Genomic DNA, 22,730 nt, shown 5'->3' on the forward strand with positions numbered 1-22,730 from the left:
ATAAGCCAAACTTTATAAATTTTAATTAACAATTAGTTAAAATATACATATTTAATATATAAAATTTGTTTCAATAAATTTGTATTTCAAATTATTTTTAATATAATATTTATTTCATAATCAAATTTTACTATATATTATAGGAGAATATAAGGCCCTAGGAGAGTGAGATGAGGAGCTGGGCAGCACGGCCGTGGTGAGCGTGGCCACGCTAGGAGATGGGGACAACAGTGAGTTCAACGATAGGCCCAAGAGGAGTGAGGTATGGAGCGGGACAGCATGGCTACGGTCAATACAGCTGAGGTAGACGACGGGGACAGCAGCGGGATCGGCGATGGGCTTGAGGGGAGTGAGAAAGGGTGCGGCGAGGTAGGCAATGGAGACGTTGGCGAGATCAGCGATGCCCTAACCTTGACAACGAAAAGGCCTTTCCTTCACGAAGGAGAAATACCTCCTATTGCAAGCAACACAGCCGCGCGCATGCATGCTTCAACTGAAAACACATGCATGCGCTAATTAATTAGAGTCCAATTGTTCCGAATTTTACTATCACAGATATCATGCAAAATCTTGACACTTGACATAGTAGGTACCATGCAAATTAAAAAAAAAGGGGCTAGCTGCCAACCTAATTCTATAGCTCTACCAGTTTCGACAAAGAGCAGTTCCTTTCAAATTTCACACTAATTGCATGTCAATATATACCTGTCAAGACGTGGCCAGAGCAATTTCTCTTTTTATTGCAAACACACGTCATTACTTCGATTTGTGCAAATGAAACACATGGTGCATGCATGTCAGCGGCGCTCTGATAGACGGATGGACATCCTTTCTTTCTCAGTTTCACTATTGATCTTGTGATCGTACCGAAGAATCTCTGCTGACGACTTACAACTCATTGAGTTAATAGTTCAGTCATGCATTCTAGTAGCATAATTTGCTTCTGATTAGATGGATGGACACCCGTTCACTGTTCATCAGTACTAGCTTCGGCAGGGCAAGCAAGCACACCAAAAATATGGATGCATTGAGGTTAATAGTTCAGTCATGCATTCTAGTAACATAATTCGCCTCTGATTAAAATCCAGATGGATGAACACTTGTAGCGAAAATGGTTTTATTAAATTATGATTATGATTTTAGATGATTAATGATAATATAGTTAATGGAATTAATATATTTGTCAAGAATATATGTTAGTAGGTCTCATAGATGCAATACATGAAGAAGTCACCGCAGTCAGGACAAAGTTGGACTGAATTAGAGAAGTTTCGGGAAGATTTGACTCACCGGATGGTTCGGTGCTCTAGGTGTTAAACTCATCGGAGCATATTTGATAAAAGGGGAGAGAGGCCTGAAAACCTCGCCGGAAGGTCCGGTGATCAAAGAAGATACACAACGGAGCATTTTGTCCAAAGAAGATTGCAGCTTCGAAGTTGAAGATCAAAGCACCAGATGGTCCAGTGATCAATGTATTGCACATACTGGATAATGAACAGTGCAAAGAGGCAGAACAAAGTTCAACACATCGAATAGCCCTGTGGAGCGGAGAACGCAGGACGTGGTACAAACCACATCGGTCGTGGGTAGCCAGCCGACGGCACCTGAGACTGTGGAGGCTGACTCTCAGTGCGGGCGCGCTGCGAGCTCCCGCCCACGGAAGACGAGGAACCCCTCTTCCGCCTCTTCTCCTCTTGGTGGCTCTTATACTTGAGCTCCACCGTGATCGACGTGCTCACCAACTCGTTGAAGTCGGCAAACTTATGTGCGGACAACCGGTCCTGCATCTTCGAGTTCAGGCCATTCACGAAGCGACGCTGCTTGCGCGCATCCGTGCTGACCTCCTCGGTAGCGTATTGTGCAAGGTGGTTGAACACCTGCACGTACTCCATCACCGCCCGACCTCCTTGCTTGAGGTCCTCAAACTCCAGCCTCTTAGCCTCCATGAGGCCACTCGGTATGTGAAACGAGCGGAAGGCCTCACGAAACTCCGCCCATGACACGCGGTGATCGGCGGGGTGCATGGCCAAAAAGCCGGACCACCATGCACCCGCCGGGCCCTGAAGCTGATGGGCGGCAAAGAGCGCCTTCTCGTGATCCTCACAGCAAAGAAGGGCGAGCTTCTGCTCGATCGTCCGGAGCCAGTGATCAGCATCCAGAGGATCCTCAGCTCGCGAGAAGACCGGCGGCTGAGTCCGCAAAAAGTCCGAGAAGTCATCTCGGCGCATGGCCCCACCTCCTCCATGGGGAGCCGCGTTGCGCACGAGAGCCTCTAGGAGCGCTTGGTTCGTCTAGAGGAGAGCGTGATTCGCTTGGCGGTTCTGCTCGATCTGCATGAGCACATCCGCCATGGTCGGCGGTGGAGGAGGGTTGTTCTGACCGGAACCCTCCGGGACCTCCCCACCACGCCGAGTAACAACCATTCTGAAATGTAAAACAAAAGGGGGAAACGTCAAATTCCGACTTAGCACAATGCATTCGCCGGATATACTGTTAGAATCCCGTAATACATGAACAAGTATAAATGCATGCATGAATGCTATGAAATGATGCATGCTCGAACCTAGCTACCGCTTCTTTCTCAAAATAAGAACCGCACCTGCAAGCATCAAAATCACAGGCAGTATATAACATCCAGAACGTACCCTTCGCGCTAGAAAGGGTAAGAGCGCGAATGGCCCTTGTACCACATGCCGTACAAGCGACAATCCATACGTCGACAACGACGTATTCACTTCCCGTAGACCCTACGGGACATCTCGTGTAATCACCACACGAGTAGACGACCATGTCTCCCATCGCATGGTGGATGTTCATACGCTATCGCTAGCGTATTCACTTCCCATACGGATCGCCGTACGGGACACGCCGGGCCCCTGCCTCGCATCCGGCTGAGCCCTCGGTGATTAACCGCCACCGAGCGTCGTACCTTACCTTCCGACGATGCAAAGCCGAAGATGCAATGCTCAACATGAACCAATGCAGGGTCGAAAGCGAAACAATGTGGTATAAGACATATAAACGCCACTCATAATACGCATTTTAACTTAGGGGCATAAACGATAGCAGTTTAATACATATTAAATATGAAGAGGCGTAAACATAAATTGTGGGTTGTTTAGGTGGAGTTGTCGACTTACTAAACAACGCACTAATTATGTTTAGGCTACTAAATTAAACCAGGCTTTGATACCAAGCTGTGAAGAACCGTCCAAATAGTATTCTAATTAATCATCAGGAGGATCATTGTTCATAATCACAACCTCGACGATTAACCAGAATACCATTCTGGTAGTCCCGGCACGTGTTTTGTGCTCAGGATCAGAACACATGCCTTCCAACTCAAATATCACAACACAGTTTAATAGAGAGCAAGTAATTAAGCTGTATTACAATACTTAAATATGCAACTGCTTCCACAATTTACAACAAAAGAGGAACAACAACAACTACGCAGCGGAAGATAAACCTATACAACAAAAGAGTATGGAGCCATATGCCCTTAGGCTCCATACCAAAAGCGCCGGAGTTCGGAGTAGAAGGTGCTACTCCTGCCCGCCACCCTGATCGGTAGGCACAAAGTAGCTGAACACTGCCTCTTCCTCGCCAACCTGGGAACCTGAAAGCAACTTAAGGGTAGCACCCCTTAGTACGAAGGTACTAGCAAGTCTTACACAGTATGAGTATATATATATTCTCGACTCCAAGGATCATGCATTTAAAGCTGTAGCAAGGATTAAGACATGTTTAAGTTCATTAAGCGGTAAGCAACCTAGACTCTAGGTGTAAGCAACTGACTTAACCAACCACTGACTCAAACCCTGCCAACCAACTGATCAGAACAGATATACAAACAACAAGTGTATAAAAGTAAACCATTACCACAAAACCACCGACCACATACCGACCAAACCACCCAAACCAACCATGCCACAACCCACATCGAAACTCTACGACCAAACATGGTCGCTTGGTGGAGATAAGCGATAGCAATGCTCATGACCGAGAGCACGGCAGTTCAAACTGATTATACACCCTGCAGGGGGATACTCCTGGACCCACACGACACAGGGACCATACGGCTTGTGCCACCCGCTAAGATGCACACAAGGGGGTACCCATGACAACCTTTCCCAACCAGGCCCAACCATGTGGATCAACCATAGCTCGACGCGGCGGTATTAGAACTACTCCCCGAGCAAATAAATACCGCTAAAAGCCCGGACTCAAACCGGACTCACACCGTCTATGACGAGGCCCACATGACCACGTCTGCGAAGGTAATCAGCTCGCCTACCATTATATCAGCATGTGGTGAGTAAGGTAAGTGCTAAAGCCGACTACACCGACGGTCGGTGCTTAACCGGTGCAAGCGATCCACGGTGTCCGGGTTCCCTCCCCGAACTGCCTGAGGACTCCTCGTGAGCAGATGACACCCCTAACACCGCCCACACATCGTCTCAACTCACCACTCACCAAACCGACTCATCCTCAACACAACCACAAGTGTGAACAAGTAATAAGCCCTAGGCTCGCGACAACGGTGGACGCCGTCGTCGACTTCTACCGGAAAGCCTAAGTACCACTAAGCATAGCGAACTATAATTAGACCTCGACGACACCACTAGGCTCCTAGGAACAACACATGACACGTGACCGAAATGGGATAATGCATCGGCATAGGTTCTACCCAACTCGGTACCCGACACATGCAATGTATACGTAAGCGTAGATAACATATTAAATTTTCAAGTAGACACGGTGCAATATGAACGATGCTTGCCTTGCTGCCCTAGCTGCTACTCATAGCTACCCGAGTCACCATCACCACTGCGGGAACCTCCGGGGATAGCCTCGTTCGCCTCGTTCGCCGGGTCGAAGTTCCCTAAAAGAATCACGCGTGCAATGCAATGAATATGAATGTTATGAAATGAAGGATGCTCCATAGAATGCGATAACAGTGCAAATCATCGGGGCACGAGTTCTAAAGCATCGAAGATTTTTCTTAAATGGGATTACTGCTAAACATTTGAACACTTCTAGGATTAATTAAGCTTAACCCTATATAGAATTGTAACAACACCTAACATGTGGGTGATTATTTTTTCTGGACAGGGAGTATTAAAACATGAATAACAAAATTGGACTCATCAATTTTGGAAATACCAAACTTTAACTATGAATTATCAAAGCCTAGACATATTTCATTAATTCAATAATTCACAGCACACATTTCATGGCCACTGGTATTTTTAATGGATAGATCATATCATAAAAAAACCAACAAAATTTGTTTCATGAATTTTGGAGCTCTACACAATTTCCTATGCATTTTTCAAGATTTCAGCCGATTTATCAACTCAACAGATATTCATTTCGCAATTTCCGAATTTCTCTAATATTCAAATGGACCCACGCTTTTTTCTACCGGCACTGACCTAGCCAGAGCCACTGACCGTGGGCCCAGCTCCCTTGATCGAAGTCAAAATCAGCCCACGGCCGCTGCGCGCGCGCAACTGGCGGACGGCCGACGGCCCTTGTGGTGGCTGCCGGCGGCGAGCGGCAGCCTGAACAGCTCGGCCGAGGGCGGAAATGGCACTAGCGCGAGCACACGGTTACGGTGGGGCACACGTCAACGCCGGCGACGGCCGGAGCACGGCGAGCGGCGGCGCACAGCGGAACGGGCACGGCGGCGGCTCGGTTTAGGCTGCCGGCGGCTAGACAGCGGCGTAATAAGCCCGGCCGAGCACACCTACGAGTTCTACGCGAGCACGTGGACCTAACGGTGTGCTTCCCGGCCGACGAGCTTGACGGCGGCACGACTGGCGGCATGCGCGGGGAGGCGGCGACGGTTCGACCACCGCGGACGCACGCGCCGGTGACGGGACGGAGGGAAAACAGCATGCGCATAAGGTGTACAGGAGCATGGGGAAGCTCACCGTGCAGCGGGTTGGGCCGGAGAAGCGAGGATGTGGCAGGTCGACGGAGGACGGCGGAGCTCGGTTGCCGCCGTTGGGGAAGAAAGCGCGGACGGCTCCAATCCGTGCGGGAAACGGCCGGGGAAGGAGGGGAAACGGCAGAGGAGGGCCTTGGCGACCTCCCTCGATGCTCCACCCTGCTCGGGCTCGGCGGAACACGTCGGTGGCACGCGCTTTTGGCCGGCGGCCGCGGCTCTGCTCGCTCAGCGCTGCGCTGCTCTCTATGCTCGCTGGTGCCGCGCGAGAGGGGAAAGAGAGAGGGAAAGCAGAGGCAGGGAGGGGAGGATAAGGACGCAGCGTTGTGTCCTGGTTTCCGGCGACGTGGCCTGGCCACCGAAGTCATCAAGGGCGGCGCCGCGTGCTCTGTGAGAGCGGGAGAAGGGGGAGCAGCGAGCTGCGCGTGCGAAGGGGATGACAGGTGGGGCCGTGAACAGTGCCGGCAATGCAAAATATCCCCACTACTTTAGCCATCCATTTGAATGCCTTCCCAAGGGTCAAAATTGGTAAAACGAATTTTGTTTGAAACTAAAATTCATAAGGAACCCATTTGAACTTGTTTGACCCAGAATGCTTGAGCCAATTTTGAATAAAATTTGTTTAAAGATGCAACCTTTTCCAACTTGTGATAATTTTTATGCCTTCTAAATATTTCCCAAAAATTTGGAAAAATTCATTTATATTCTTCTCCTGTCATCTACTAATTTCTAAAATTATCACCAGCCCTATGTTCCATAGAAGTTTTGGGAGATGCTTCACAACGCATCAGTTAAACCTAGTTTAACAAAATTCGGTTTAATCCACATTGCATGTCTATACTACCCAAAACAAAAACAAATGATGCTCATGATGCGCATTAGCACTTAATTACATGTTTAGAAACTCTGGGCCGTGACAACATCCAAGCTACCAAAGTACTTAATGTGATTATTCAAGGCAATTAAACACAAGAGTAGTAAGTGATGAGTGCTTATAGGCCTAGAGAGAGTGTTGCCACGTCATTGCTTCCTAGACAGTAAATCAGGAGGATCAGCCTGGGCCAGACCCCACATTTGACCTCGTGAGGGACTTTTTTGGGGGCGCACCGGACTACGACGTCCTCGCACAGTCCTAGCTGCCCAGTGCTCCACTTCGGACATAGCACACCCAGGAGGAGGCCTCGACACCTTTGATCCCTACTAGGCCTACCAAGCAGGTTGGTCCACCCGATGCCTTGACCTACTCTAGGGGCCACGTGAGGGCGAACCAGTGGCAGCGGCACCAGGACCATGATGGTGGGACCGGTCGACGTCAGTGTGGGAGACAACAGTAGGATTGTACCTTTGCTTTTGTAACTTACATATGCATCTTCGATTAGCGAACTATTCTTACATATTCGGACGTGTCTACTCTCTATGATCTACTTACCATGTCATAACTGCATTTCTTGTTCCAATGTGACCGTACGCTAGTTGCATTTCTTAATCCAACGTGACCACACGCTACTTTCTATCATCCTTGGCTTTGTATGAACTGTTCACGATAGACTTAGAAAAGTATTTCTTACAAAGCTACTTATATATGAAGTGACCACTCGAAACCTCTGTCGGGAGTCTAGGTTTAGACAAGAAGTGACCACACAACTCAACTTTAACCTTGAAATGACAACACCTCTGTCTTGGCGTAATCTGTAGACACGAAGTAACCACACGACTCAACTTTAACCATGAAATGACAACACCTCTATCCTGGCGCAGACTGTAGACAAGAAGTGATCACACAGGAGAGCTTTAACCATAAATTAAATAAAACCATATGTATCTTGACACATGGAATCTCTGCCTAGCATCAATGCCACAACTGTTCCATTCTTGAATAGGGAATCCAATGCTCGAGCCTCTCGCCAAACCCATACACTCACTCCATGCACCTGCCCTCCGCCACCATAAATAACCCCACCTTCATCCATGGATACACCACTCATTTCTCATCCCTCTCAACTGCAATGCCTTCCTTAGCTCCACCAAGCCCACCCAAGAAACATTGGGGGATTTTTAATCTCCCAGGGGTAAAACCTCCGATGTGCTTCTATGACGACCTTTGTAGGCTTCGCGAGTCCCAGGACCTCTCTTACACCTATGGCCTACGCTTCTTCATGTGTGCCAACTACCAATACGACAAGCCTTAACATGGACCGTATGAGTACCCATTGGTATAGCGATATAGATCAGTCATGTGGCACTTTCCACATCTTGTTCCCGATTTCATGCACTATTTTACTAATCTCTCATCTTGTTTTATTTGTTCAGTCTCCTCCACCTATCTGTGATTTCATTGAATGGCTCGACATTGAGCAAAATGAAGACCATAAGCGGTAGATCGACATGAACATGCGGTGGAGGAGGGAAGCTTACGCACGCTGGGAGTAAGAGCAACAGCAAGAGGAACTATGGCTGAAGCGGCAGGAAGAGGAGCGCATGAGAAAGGCAACGTAGGACCATACCGCGGCTTAAGCTGAGAGGGCAAGGAAGCGGGAGAGGGTCCGTCGCGCTAAGGCGGCAGGTCCCGCTGCCTTGAGAAAGGACACAAAATTAGATTTTGCATCCTCCCTACAATACGTCACTAAAAAATTATTGATATAATTTTACATCAAATATCGACAAATTTACAATGATCCAGAATTTTCAAAATATCACTACTCCATGTTGCCATATTTGCCACTTTTTTACCATTCTGATCCAAAATTGCAACATATCAATTTCAAATATTTTTCACCAAACGAATGTGCACTATTTTTAATATTGAGCAATACAAACGTAAAATTAAAAAACAAACCAATTTTCACCATATCTCGGCCTACCCGCCGTCACAGAGAGCGATTACTCCCTACCCGCCCTCTAAGAGGGCGGTTAGCCCCAGCCACCCTTTCAGAGGGCAGTAAGGGGTGGCGCTGCCATCGTGACCCAAGACGGTAGACGCCTATTTCTGCAAATTTTGACCCAAGAGTCTATTTATTTAAATATTTAATTGAAAAAATATAAAAATAAAAAAACTCCCTAGACTTGGATGGGGAGAAGCAACGAAGGCCCGATGAGCACGGGGACTTGGTGTCAGCAACAGAGACTCAGTCCTAGTAGCAAAACGAGCAACCAACGTCACTGGTCAACTTATTTGACTTTCACTACCACAAAACAGACTTTCCCCATGGGTTTCAAACCACCACGAAAATAATGAAAACCGCCACGAAAATTATTCCCATGGGTCAACCGTCTGGCAAAATCACTCACGGAACTGACGCCACGGAAATATTTATTTCCTGGCGGGTGCCCGCCCGGAAATAATTTCGTGACAGGAATTCATGACGATGATCCTCATGAAATATCCTGTGTCGTCAGATTTTCAAAGTCGGATTTGTGACGGCCAACCTACACGAAAATTCGACAGGAATATGATTCCTGGCAGTACAAAACCACCAGGGTAATTGTTTATTTCCTGTGGGTTCCAAACCGCCAGGGAAATACATGTTTCCGTGTCCCATTTAAACCCTCAGGAAAAATATATGACCCGCCACAAAAAGTATTCGTTCCCTGTCCAGCTGCACCGCCAGGAAGAAGGCTCCTCACCCACAGGAAAATGTGTTTTCAGGTTAGAACCACAAGGACACAGGAACAGTCACAGTACAATTTGCAAATACACCTCAGCCACAATCAACTCCAGCACACATGGACAGATATCATTCGAGCAAATTGTACACAAGAACAGCATGCACACTCATTCGAGCAACAACCACAAATATATGTGTATATATCCATTCCAAAGATATCATTTCAGCACATGTACACATCCACTCCAGCACCCAAAAGCACAGTAGCTATAGTTTAAGTCTACCAAAATATCAAAAGGTTCGTTGACTAAGTTAACCTGAAGCTAGTCACTAGTTACCAAAAGTACTCCTGGTGCATCTGTTCCGCCTGAACAAAAAAGAGGCCAAAAGCATCAGGTGCTTCATCCAGTTTGACATTCACCATCCATTGTATCCATAGTCATCACTATTGTATCCACCATCCATCTCATCGCGACCATACATGCCATCATAGCCCTCATCACCATAGACGTCATCGCTGCCCTCATCGTCACCATAGTCGTCCAGGTCATTGCCATTGCTGCGCATGTCGTCTGGGTCAGTGGCTGCATGTGATGAACCTGTCCCCTGCAAAAAGAACACAATGTCAATTTGAATTTTGTACATATGTGCTACTGCGGCATTATAGTATATGATACTAGTATAAGTCATAGTTCGAGATTCATAATTCAGGGAAAGTGCTGCGAGTCACTTTTCCTGGTCCCCAGCTAGTCTTTTCCTCATTCTGCATCTTCCAAGGAAGTTAGGATCAAAAGAAATGAAAAAAATAACAGACAATTTTTTGTTTAGCAAAAATAGCAAGATCAAAGGTTCCAGATAGGAATAACAAGCTAGCTAGCTGCTCGTGGAAATCTTTTAGTAAAAAAAAAATCTAGCTTGGATTTCATCTAAGCTAATCTTGTGCATATAACAGCTAGACCTATTTCTTCAGCTTAACTTAGTGTTACAAACCCTAGTTCTCATTTTCCTCATGATGATGATCATAAACATATACCCCTGTGGCTGTTCAAAAATCAAACTAAGATTAGGCATTTGATCATGGTGGTTTTGTGTTTGATATGCAGGGTACATGCATGACTCTCTCTTCTGATCCATGTATGCATTTGGATATGTGGGCACGATGGGAGTTTGGTAAGCATAAAGATATCATTTTTTTTGTTGTGCATGTATTTAAGAATATTCTGGGGGCTATTACCAGTAAATTACTAGGACTGTTCAAAGAGATAAATCTATTGACCGTAGAACTGCTAGCTGGATTGCATTCTGACCTGATGATGACGGGGATCAATATTGGCTAGACGGTTTAGCAGATCAGCAGGTGGTTCTTTTTCAAAGTCCGCATAGAACCTCTGCAATTGAAAAGTAGGCAAATAACCAAAGTTGTACAAGACTAAAAAGATTGTTGGAAGCAAAGAAATAGATATTACCAGGATCAGCTCACGATTGACACTATTTTCCTCCATGAGGAGCACATTTGTCTGCCTCAGTTGCTCATTCGTCTCCTTCAATTGCTCATTTTCTTCGACTAGACTTCCATGAGCTATTTTGGATATGTGGACATTATTGGATTTCACAGCTGCTAGAATGTCAGCCTTTTCTATAACACCATTGGCTATTGGTACACGGCCATGAGGCATGCCATGTCCTATGGAGTATAACACTTTCACATCCAATTCTTGTGAATTCTCATCTGTTTTTGCCCCCGCTTTGTACTCATCCTAAAAACAAAATATCAAAATTACAAAGAATGGAAAAAACTCATCTAAAAAGAATACTAAGCATGAAGAATGTACCAATCACTTTTGTGCTATCTGGCTGCGGATTGGAGCACTTTTTCCACTGCTGTCCACATTTTTCATCCCAGATTTCATTATAGCATATGTGTTTAGAGTGTCAGCTTTCTCATAGCCAAATTTATGTTCCTATAAGACCATCAAACAATAAATAAATTATAATGGACAAGATAGCCATATATTTTTAGAGGACAGAACAAACTCGTCATATAAAATGAATATTCATGCAATAGGCTAACATCTCAACTTAGCTTATAACTTCTGAGGGATAAAAGCCCATAAGTCACCACCACTGAGTTTAGCTTCTCTTTGGCAGCTTCAGACTAAACATACACCTATAAATAAGTTGATTCTTTGGCTCTAGCTTATTTCAATGATAGGTCTAAGCTGAAGCTACACTTGACATGCCTTAGTTATGTAGCTGTTGCCTAATTATCTCTGCAGTGTTTTCTTGCATTGACTTGATAATTTCTACTTTTGAAAAGTAAACAAGGACATGCTTACACTAAGAAGTACTGAAGTAGAGCATTGGATTTACTAAAATGTTGCATTTCTGAATGCAGATGCAACCTCTTAGAAGGGAACTAAGTTCCGGTGTGCGCCCTTTACATGAAACTTTTGTGGCTTTGGTCCGTGTTTTCACCAAGAAGGATCTTTCCACCAGGGGCATGGAGATTCTTGCTGCTATGGAGAGAGATAAGTATGATATTCGCAAGGCTTGGCTAATTCTTGTAGGTTTGGAAATTGACTTCGTTGCATATTCAGTTTATTGGACAGATTATAGAGCGATTGAGCATGACAAGGAAAGCACAAGGATACTGCTACATATATATTCACCGACAAGGAAAGCACAAGGATTTCGTACCAGCAATTGGTGTGTCTCCTCCCATGGCCTTGAACCTCTGTTCTGAGCAACATCTTCAGATTTCAATCTTGATGCTTGAGCTTTCATTCTCTTTTCCTTGTACTCATCAGTGGTCCAATAGTGGGAGAGTTTGGTCCAAACTTCCTTACTGCACCAATCAAACTTACAGGTTAAGTATTGTTCTTCTGTAAGTTCTATGGTCCGTGCTCACTTGTCATCGCAGTCCTCTTACTTTTTGGAAAAGTACAATTTGACAGCATCCAAGCGGGCTTAATACATCATATCAGATACTCTTTTAACTAGATAGGTCTCTAAATTATGGTCAGCTTTTCTCATATCTTGTCGCCTAACCGAGAACAAACTCTGCACATGTGAAAACCAACTAAGTCAGATATGTCCACTCAAATTTCAGAACCCAAAAGATACAAGCTAGTTAGTTTTCTTACCCAGAATTCATACTTAACTAGTCTGGCATGTGATATTCCACGTTCATTCTTTTTCCAAAAATAATCGCTCCATGAAAATACCGGATGTGTATCAACAACTCTGCCTTCCTCATCATGGATCTGGATAATACCCGAGTATAGCCGTTTGAGGATTACTCCAAGCTGTGAGCCATACTTGTAGTCTTTAGGATTGTAATTGGCATAGGTGAACTGACTGTTAGCATATAAACTTCAAATGTTAGTTTGCAATTTTAGCATATATATTCAGTGTGGAATATATATATCCTGTTGTACCAGATACGTGAAATATAAAGCAGAATACACAAATTCAATTGACCACTGCAGCACTGCTACATGATTTATGGTTGGGAAAAACAATATATGACTAACTACCACAATATAAAAACAGCAACCCAGACACCCAGGTTATCGAGCACTTTGGCTCTTCACAATTAACAAGCATATTCACTCTTATCAAATTATTTCCTGTGTGCTCAAAGAATCAATCAATCCATGTTCTGCCAGGAAGGTACATATGAACTTGAAATTAAGCTATAAACATAATACTTCCATCGTATAAGTTCCCTTTTTATGAAAAAGGAATAATCAAATTCTGGAACTTTGGTTCAAAGGAACAAAGACAATGAAGCTTAAGCTATCCGAGAGTTGAGGCTGGCATCAAACATTAGTAAACTGGTCCTTAGAAAACAGTGCTCAGTTCATGTTTAATTAAGAAATTCTCTAAAGAAGGAGGGAACATGACCCATTCTGGTCCTTGAAAAGCTTAGCTCTTGCTCCAGCTAATGTTTATACTTACCTAGAACCCTTAGAAATTAGCTGAACCTTCCCATCACGTGGAGGTAATCTCAGTTGTGTCCTACACCTCTTCCCTCTCCCTCTTTTTGGAGGATCCTCGCTGGCCCGTGTAGTACCAATAGCACCATCATTTGAGTCATCACCACTAGCAGCACTACTCAATTGGGAGTTGGCACCATTAGTACCAACTCTTTGGGAGTCAACATTGTCAGCATCGCTCCTTTGGGAGCTCCCGCCAGTGGCTGCACGCAGGTTACCTGCAAGTTTTCGTGTCGAAGGCCCTGCATCTCCTGCATTACCAAAAAAATTATAAGCTCATTGCAAAAAAAAAAAAAAGATTCAGGACATGTAAATTAATGCAATAGCCAAATGGTAGTTTCACCTTTAACTATCTGCGAGTGCTTAGTCATTAGAATCTCGCACCATAAATTAATGCAATAGCCAAATTCATATATAGCATAAGAGTAATGTAAACTCCAGTAGATATGATCCCCGCTCTCCCAATAAAACCCCAACATCTAGAACAAAGTGACCAAATCGAGGAATGACTTAACAACACTGAACTTCAACTTAAATCATATGAGAAGTGACAAGAAACAGTAAGAGGCATAAACTTGGATGCTACAGAGATAGAAGGACATGTAAATAAAGCTTGGAGGAAATTTAGAGCATTACATACATACAACACAATTTTATTTCCATATAAGAGTATAAGTCAAAAATCATTTGGGTCATAAGGTGGGTGTTCAGGTTGATCATCTTGATCCTCTTCATCATCTTCATCGGTATCTTGATCAGCCATATCTTCTTCATCTGCCGCTTTAATATTCAGTTTGGATAGAAATTTCAAATCCTCTGGATTCGTTATCTCATTTGAGACAATTGAAATTATATTGTCTAGATCTATCCCTAAGTCAACGACAAAAGTTCCTGGCAGCCCATCCTCTTGATAGAATGATATTTCTTGTGTTGGCCCATTAGGAGGATTTGAATAATCAATGATGTCATTTGAAGGAATATAGCTACGCGAAGAAACATGATATGCAATCCACCATTCCGTTAGATCTATTTTGGCCGTACAGGCGTAAGGCAAGTAATAAACCTGTTTAACTTGACTTACCATGACAAATGGTTCAAACACTGAAAGTCTAGAAGTATGCTTAATCTCCACCAACCCTAACTTCTCAGTACGCCTAGCTCCATTTGGTGTTGGATCAAACCAATAACAATCAAATAAAATCATCTCTAGTTGCAAGCCTCCTTCCCATTTTATTCTTATGATGTCCTTAATAACACCATAATACTCCAACTCATTGTTGTTATCATCAAGGCAAGATACACAAACAGCACTATTAACCGTTGTTAACATTGATTTAGTTCTCTCATATGCCTCTGAATGAAATCTATATCCATTCACGTCATAGCATCCATAGCTGGTTACTATTCTGCAAAATCCATAAGATATTTCATGCAAGGCATTATCAACACTACATAACTTCATGCACTGCAAGTTCAAAATAGTATGATATGTTAGTTCTTAGAGTATTCAAATGGCTACATTACTTTAATGTGAAAATTTTCAGCAACATACTTGTTCTTTGAACCAATCGAAAAAATTAGACCCGTATTTCCCACGGCTATTCTTCCACCCATGCAACCATAAGTCACAAAGCTGCTCAGGTTTTGCTTTAATTCGGCTCTTCCATTGTTCCTTCTCAAATTATCTAAGGGAACAAAGTAAGTTAGCATACTGCCAATAAATTATATGGAAAATAAATTAGAGTTTGTAGATTCAAAGTGTGCATACTTGAAGAATTTGTCCATCTCTAGCATATTTGTCAAAATATATAGAAAAGCAACCTCATACTCTTCCGTTGAGAGCTCACGAACACCTCGAGGGCTAATGCACCGACCAGGGCATTGAAAGATTTCAAGGTTGCATGAACTTTGGAAGGTAGAAGCACCATCATCATATCAAGGAATCTTATTTCTAATTGACCGAGCTTGGGGCTTAAAAAAGAGAGAAAGGTAATTTGTGGCCTCTTCAACTAATTCAGCCTCAACAATGCAACCCTCAACACGAGCTTTATTTCGTACTTTCTTTCTAAGCTTTTGAATTTCCCTGCATAAACCAAACAAAGAATGACGAGAAGAATAGTATACCATAAAACATAGTATACTGTTTCTATTTTTACCTCTCATATGGATAGTTCCAACGGGATTGGACATGTCCTCCAAGTCGAGCCTCACGAGAAAGATGAATGATTAGATGTTGCATAGGGGAAGAACCTAGGAGGAAATATCTTCTCCATTTTGAAGAGAAGAACAACAATCTGTTGTTCTAGCGAGCATATGGTATCCTTGCTCAACTCTTTGGCACACAATTGCCAGTAGAAGAAGCTAAGTTCAGCCAAACAGACCCATATGTTTTCCGGAAGAAAACCACGAAATGCAACGGGAAGTAAACGTTCCATGAAGATGTGGTAATCATGGCTCTTTAGGCCAAAGATCTTCTTTTGCAACAAGTTAACCCCCTTCCTAATATTGGCTGCATAGCCATCAGGAAACTTGAGTTCTTGAAACCATTTAAGAATTTTTGGCTTGTCATTCTTATCAATGACAAATGGGGCCCGTGGCTTGTCCCACTTGCCATTTTCCTTCAGCTTCAAATGCAGTGCTGCACGATTGCATATCTCGGCTAAATCTTGCCTCGCCTTCGCATTGTCTTTAGTCTTATCGGGTATGTCAAAGCATGTGTTCCATATAGCTTCAGCCACATTTTTCTCATTGTGCATCACATCAATGTTGTGTAGCAACAGCAATTTATGAAAGTATGGAAGCTGCAAAAACAACTAACATGGGTCCAATTGTGCACTTTACCAAAGTTTCTTGTGTCACCTACGAGTGTATTCATTTGTGCAAATATTTTCTCCCCTGATAAATGCCTTGGAGCCTCATCAAGCACCACTGTGTTCTTACGGAACGCATTAGCTTGAAATCTGAATTCATGGCCTCTAGGTAAGAAGCGCTATGGCAATCAAACCAGCAAGCCTTGTGACCATAACGCAGTTTGAATGCTATACTATCACACAAGTATACTGGGCATGCAAACTTACCATGAGTGCTCATCTAGCAAAGTTACCATAAACAGGAAAATCATGAACTGACCACAGATAGGCGGCTCACATTATAAAGTTTTGCTTGAGTGAAGCATCCCATGTTTTTACCCCCTCCCACAGCCTCATTAGTTCATCAACTAAAGGTTGCATTAGAACGTTTAGTTTCTTTCCAGGGTGTTCAGGACCCGGGACTACAAGGGTAAGGAATATGTACTCTGACTTCATAATCGTGCTTGGTGGAAAATTCAATGGAGTAACAAACACTGGCCAGCAAGATTATGGAGCTGCATTCAAACTGAAGGGCGTGAAACCATCTGTTGCAAAATCAAGCCGCACATTTCTACAGTCACTAGCGAAGTCTGGAAAGTCTTCATCAAATTATTGCCATGCTTCTCCGTCACATGGGTGCACCATCTTACCAAATGTGGACCGCTTGTGAGACTGCATTAGCTTTGCCGTCTCCGCATGTGCATATAACCTTTGTAGCCTATCTGTGATGAGAGGGTACCGCAACACTTTATGTGGGACTCGATTATGGCATTCCTCATAACGAGAGGTATCACAAATATCACACTTGTCTTTATTTTCATTATCTTTATAGTAAAGCATGCAATTGTTATAACAGACATCAATTTTAATATATGTCATACCAAGGCCCTCTAAGAGTTTCTTTGACTGGTAGAAGTCCTTGAGCAACTTAGATTCCAGAGGCAAAAGTTCATGGATTAAATTCAAGTTCGCTTCAAAGTGTGCAATTGACATGTTGTATTGTGATTTCAAAGCGAGCAAGCGTGCTACAGCAGACAGAGATGAGTGTGTTATGTTCTCATGGACCGATTGATCAGCACTAGCAACCATCCTATAAAAGGCTCGAGCACTCTGTTGGCTCCTCATCGATTGGCGGTGAATGGTTGCCGCTAAGTTCAACCAACATATCATCCATGCGGTTAGTTTCTCCAAATCCTTCATCATGTCCACCTTCAAAATGACTATCAACAAGTCTCTCGCCATGTACTGTCAATGTTGCATAGTCATCCTTAAACCCAAATTTACAAAAGTATATCTCTATCGTAAACCTTTTACGCATAACAAAGTTCCAGCACATACTGCATGAACACCTAATGGTTCCACCTACAACCAGATTAGGCATAGAGAATACACGATCTAAGAATTGGTTGGTGTTTTCAATCCAATCATTAAACGGAGCCTGCCCACGAGACCAACCAGCATACATCCACTCACGGTCTACCATGACTTTATTATGTTTAAAAAAAAAGATGAGCAATATCATTCAGTCATGTTGTCTGATTGCTCAAATAATTACAGCTAATGGCATGACACATGAAAAAAAATTCATATGAACAAGCATCACCTTATCAAAAAATTTCTATCTAACACAAGTACTGAACAAGTATATGTTCTGTACATATGAACAACCGTATAAAAAAATTCATATGAACAAGCATCAACTTGTGGAAAAATTGCTACTCTAACACAAGTTAATATTGCAACTTGCAATACAGATCACTAGATAAGAACTAGAAAATAGCGCGCCATTGGCGCACCGTATGGCCCGTCGCTAAGGTAGGAATATGATTGGTCTAAATAGTGCAATGAGTTAGTTAGCAAAAGTAGTGCAATGAATGATAATGCGCTGCAAAAAGATGAAAGTGATTTAAAACAGAAACTAAACACCAAATCTTTAGAGGACGCAAAACAACCATGGTTCGAGGAGCTGTTTTGTTAAGCTCTTATCTGATTGATATTGTAGACGGTCAACGCGAATTAAGCTATTATCTCAATTCCACGAATAAAAGAATTTATTGCAGATGATGATACTCCTTGTCAACGGAGTGCTGCCAATGACTCTTCAATTGGCCTATGCCTCCGTGGACTATTCATCTTGTTTTCCCTGTACTCCTTGATGTCTTCTGCGGTCTAGCAAGCATATACCAATCAGCATGTACACATTTTATTTCTCAAGGATTCATTAACTATTTGGTCAAACTATGTACAGGAGAGATGGAAAGTACCTGGTGATCTACATAGGCTAGCCCTTTCCGTATTAACTGAACAGCATGCTCATACAAAGCTTGGAAATAGTCACGCGTGTATGTTACTTTGTACGGCTCCCATCTCATCCAATGGACAATTTCCTGAATGTGGTCTATGTATTCTTTTCTTTCAGCTTCTGGATTTGTGTCATCAAACCTGTTATTCAAATACATGTCACAAAATGGTAACACAAAAGAACTGAAGTAGCAGCAAATTCTTAGAAATCCAATTCGGCAAAAAAAAAAATCCAAATAAAATCCAGGAAAAAGGAATACTGAAAAATCCAATTGTTTAGGCTGCTAGAGCAGCAGCAACTATTATGAAAAATTCAGAGATCATGATGGAGACATCATATATAGGCATTTTCAACAACTACATTCAGTCACATTGTGTTACTTTGTAATTAACTGCTGAAGCAGTTGATTGACATCTCTAAAAAAGGACATTGAGGAATCAAATTGAACTGATCTAATCTATTTAAACCATATGACTTCAGCGACTGGTGGAACCCCAATATTTTCAGCACTGAAGGCAGTAAGAAAACACATAAATATATAATGCAATATTTCATATAGGTGGAAGTTTGATTGTTTCGTTTGGAGCAAAGTTATACATACAGGAAAGCTAATAAAATCCCATATAAATTATTCATTGGGATCAAGTAGGATACAGTATACAGGTAAGAGATCACATCAAGAATAAAGTGACAATGCAACAAAGGGATATACCTGTATTGAACCATCTCCTATGGCACCCACAATTCGCTTTGGTCTTGCTAGCTTAGGTTTGATGACCTATTTATAAAGTATAAACACCAAGCTTCAACTATCCAGAGTTCAAATGATAGAAGCTTTGTTCATTCCAATAGGAAAATGATGAACTCCAAGCAATCGCATACTAAAAGAAAGCAATTACAGTGCATTCTAGGGCCGCCTGATGTTACTTCATAGAAACAACGCATTAATGTCTGACAAAGACATAATAGATTAAACTACCTACTTTTGACTTTTAAACTCCGACACATCGCACCCACCACCTGTAAGCCCGCAAATGTGACCCTTTGTATTCTTCAGATCACGAATATACATATCACCCTTAACAAACTCGCCTAGCGTAAGCCCTTCCTGGTCATATATTTGATTTGAAGCTTAAATGTCAATAACAATTTTTGAAGCTTATTGGGAAATTCTGTAAGATTACAAAAGTAGAATACCTTGGCCTAAGCTGAACCTGTAACACATAAGAATCGATCTGACGTTGGACTCGAACTTAGGCTATGAACTTGATGGCCCTCAAAGGGTTCTAATTGCCTGAATGATTGCAGCTTTGAATTCATACCTTGGAAATCATACATACGCACTGTATAGTCATAGCTACCAGAGAGAACTCTGGATCCTGCATGGTCAACAGCAAGGGCTGAGACAACCTGCAAAGAAAATAGCATGGTTATTAACCAGCAAAAATACATGTACTGTGGAGAGACTCAGATATTAATGCTAAGAAGCAATCACTTGCAGCTTGGAAAATGGTTTGTAGACCTAAGAATGAAGCTGCACTTGGTGTAATCAAGCTCAGTGTACAAAATGATGTCTTCTGCTTAAGATTTGGACAAATTTTTTAATAAGCATAAACTTCCTTGGGCCAAACACATTTGGGAAAATTATTATGCCAATGGCTAGCTTCCTGGCATGGGACAAAGGGGATCATTCTGGTGAAGTATAATTCATCTATTAGATACTTTCAAAGGAATTGCAACAGTTCAAATAGGCAATGGAGAAACAATCCACAAACAATGTGGATTCCACATTATAATTTTGGATATTCTACTGAACACAACCTTTGAAAGGACATGACAGCGATTCATAAGAATATGAGTACTGGAAGGCTAATTATACATCTTACAGAGTAGCCAGAAACTAAGTTCAAGAAAATGCATGACATATATCAAGTTATTCATATAAAAAGAAGTAGCAGTCTATCCAATACTGGCACAATTAGAGAAAAAATTCATCAAGGTATACTGCACGTAGCTTTTAGTACTATCATCAAGATATGTTTATAGCAACAATTGTCAATAAAGAAACAGCAGTGGAATAGAAGGACTATTGCATTTGAACAGAAACAGAATTAGAAAATTATGCCATGCGGTTAAGAAAATTAAACCTTATGAACATAGAGTAGACAGAACTCATTGAAAAACATGGAGTAGAAAGCAAAGCTTTTGAATCAGATACCTGTGTCACATTTGAGAGAGCCTGCCGGAAGTACTCGGTGAAGTGGAACATTTTTTGTCATTCTTGGCACTGTATAGCTTACATGGTTTTTGATCCACCGTTTAATCAACAATGCTATGACCACAGGCGTAAGGCAAGTATTTTATCTTGTATGCATAAAGGTTTGAAACAGTTACATAATAGCTACTATTTTCAGGCTCCACATGGAGCAAATACCAGCCCGTCCAATCATGTCTACAATGCAAAAATGGTGTTCTGGTGTTGGGATAATCCCAAAAAAATTTTGACATAAGGTGGTAATACTTCCACCCTTTATCAATAAGTCCAGAGTGACTGCAAGCTGATAAAAAAGCAGTAAAAGTGTTTTTTGTGGTTTTCATTCTAGAATCATTCATCTTCCAGAAAAGTTCTATAGATTTGAACCCATGGCCATGGAATACAAAAGCTGATATCATGGAGTTCCGGCCAGCAATTGATTTTTCAGCAGGAGCTTTGAATACTCTGACAGCAATGTCCAGTCTTCCACACTTGCAGTACATATCAACAAGTGATGCTGAAATAAAAAGATAATTTTGCAGACCAGACCTGACGACATGCCCATGTATGCTCTTTCCCTATCTAATATTTCCAAGTCGAGTGCAAGCACAGATAACATCGACTATAGATATTTTATTAGATGCACAATCCTCCATCTTCTGATAGAACTGCAATGCTCTCCAGCCTTTGTTATTCTGCGCGAAACCAGATATCATACAATTCCAGGAGCACAAATTTCTCAGACCAAGCAAACAGGGAGCCGCCCATACGGATCCGCAAAAACGTAGTTCAAAAATCCCCAAATCAAAATGCAAAACCCTGTACGAATCGATCAAAACAGGTTTCCACCCGGTGCGCTCACCTTGGGGAGGCACAAGCATTGAGCACGAGCACGAAAGTGTGGCTGGTCGGCGCCATGCACTCCTTCATCAGCTTGAACAGCCGCAACGCCTCGTCTCCAAGCCCGTTCACGGAGTAGCCGTCGATCATGATATGCCATGAGTCCATGTTCCGTTCAGGCCTATTGTCGAACGTCCTGCGGGCATGGGGCATAGCGGCGCACTTGGCGTACATCTCGAGCAGCTCGTTGTTGACCTTGAGGGCGCCACGGAAGGGAGAGCGGAGGAAGAAGTTGTGCACCTTCCTCAGCTCCTCGAGCAGCTTGTTGTCGGGGGCATTACCTCGCATGTGCTCGCCCGCAGTGAGGGAGACGTGTGCGAGCTGGGGAAGGAGGGCTGCAGCGGAGGCCGATGGGATATGGATCCGGCGCGCCGACGGAGGTACCTGCCAGCAATTACCTTTGCGCGGCGGCGCTGCGGGGGGACGCCTTGTACTCGCCGGTCCTGGTGGCGGCGCCCGCAAACGCCGAGCCGGCACCGTGGGCGGAGGAGCCGGGGTAGGCGCGCTTGGAGGTGGCGGTAGTCTTGGCGGGGGGGGGGGGGGCGGTAGGGGGCCGAGGGAGAGAGCAGCGGCGACGTCCTCAGAGCAGTCGCGGTCGGGGCACTCGGGGCCCGGGAGGCCGAGGCGGAGGGTGAGGCGAGGGATGGGGGAGGAAGAGGTCGGTATCCTTTTGCCGCCAAGGAGGAAGGAGAGCACTGGAGAGGCGGCCGGGCGAGCGGAGAAGTTTGTCGAAGCCTCCGGAAGCCTGTGACACGGTGCGGGGCGAACAGACCGTATCGGATGATCCTGATCTGGTGATGAAGTAATCCGATGGTTCACGATCAAAAACCGACGTGAACATCACCAGAAGCGACGAACGCGCCCGCATT

General features: G+C 43.5%; 2 protein-coding genes across 3 annotated transcripts; both read right to left on the minus strand.

The window, feature by feature from the left end:
• Positions 1–9,809: 9,809 nt before the first annotated feature.
• Positions 9,810–11,304, minus strand: LOC133896234 (uncharacterized). Of its 2 annotated transcripts, XM_062336796.1 has the most exons (3): positions 11,025–11,304; positions 10,866–10,946; positions 9,810–10,164 (listed from the first exon to the last, which is right to left on the minus strand). In XM_062336796.1, exons 1-3 carry the CDS (start codon positions 11,232–11,234, stop codon positions 9,976–9,978), a joined length of 480 nt encoding a protein of 159 aa, XP_062192780.1. In that variant the 5' UTR covers positions 11,235–11,304; the 3' UTR covers positions 9,810–9,975. The 2 variants fall into 2 exon arrangements, with proteins under 2 accessions (XP_062192780.1, XP_062192781.1); XM_062336797.1 differs by lacking the exon at positions 10,866–10,946.
• A 6,078-nt stretch (positions 11,305–17,382) lies between these two features.
• On the minus strand, positions 17,383–22,610 carry LOC133895774 (pentatricopeptide repeat-containing protein At2g15690, mitochondrial-like). Its single transcript, XM_062336276.1, has 5 exons — positions 21,824–22,610; positions 20,030–20,117; positions 19,420–19,485; positions 18,670–18,847; positions 17,383–18,567 (listed from the first exon to the last, which is right to left on the minus strand). Exons 1-4 carry the CDS (start codon positions 22,147–22,149, stop codon positions 18,842–18,844), a joined length of 486 nt encoding a protein of 161 aa, XP_062192260.1. The 5' UTR covers positions 22,150–22,610; the 3' UTR covers positions 17,383–18,567; positions 18,670–18,841.
• Between the last annotated feature and the right edge of the window lie 120 nt (positions 22,611–22,730).

Source organism: Phragmites australis, chromosome 16, assembly GCF_958298935.1.
Source record: "Phragmites australis chromosome 16, lpPhrAust1.1, whole genome shotgun sequence".
In the NCBI taxonomy this organism is placed as follows: domain Eukaryota; kingdom Viridiplantae; phylum Streptophyta; class Magnoliopsida; order Poales; family Poaceae; genus Phragmites; species Phragmites australis.

What these genes read in the sequence shown, in the direction of transcription:
- LOC133896234 (XM_062336796.1), bottom strand. Translation starts at nt 11,234, where the DNA reads ATGCCTCATGGCCGTGTACCAATAGCCAATGGTGTTATAGAAAAGGCT. An exon ending in TCAATCGTGAGCTGATCCTG is followed by an intron (nt 10,947 to 11,024) that starts GTAATATCTATT and finishes TTTCAATTGCAG; the next exon opens with AGGTTCTATGCGGACTTTGA. An exon ending in TTGATCCCCGTCATCATCAG is followed by an intron (nt 10,165 to 10,865) that starts GTCAGAATGCAA and finishes TTCTTTTTGCAG; the next exon opens with GGGACAGGTTCATCACATGC.
- LOC133895774 (XM_062336276.1), bottom strand. Translation starts at nt 22,149, where the DNA reads ATGCGAGGTAATGCCCCCGACAACAAGCTGCTCGAGGAGCTGAGGAAG. An exon ending in AATGCTTGTGCCTCCCCAAG is followed by an intron (nt 20,118 to 21,823) that starts GTGAGCGCACCG and finishes TTTTCTTTGCAG; the next exon opens with GTTGTCTCAGCCCTTGCTGT. An exon ending in GCGTATGTATGATTTCCAAG is followed by an intron (nt 19,486 to 20,029) that starts GTATGAATTCAA and finishes CTTTATAAATAG; the next exon opens with GTCATCAAACCTAAGCTAGC.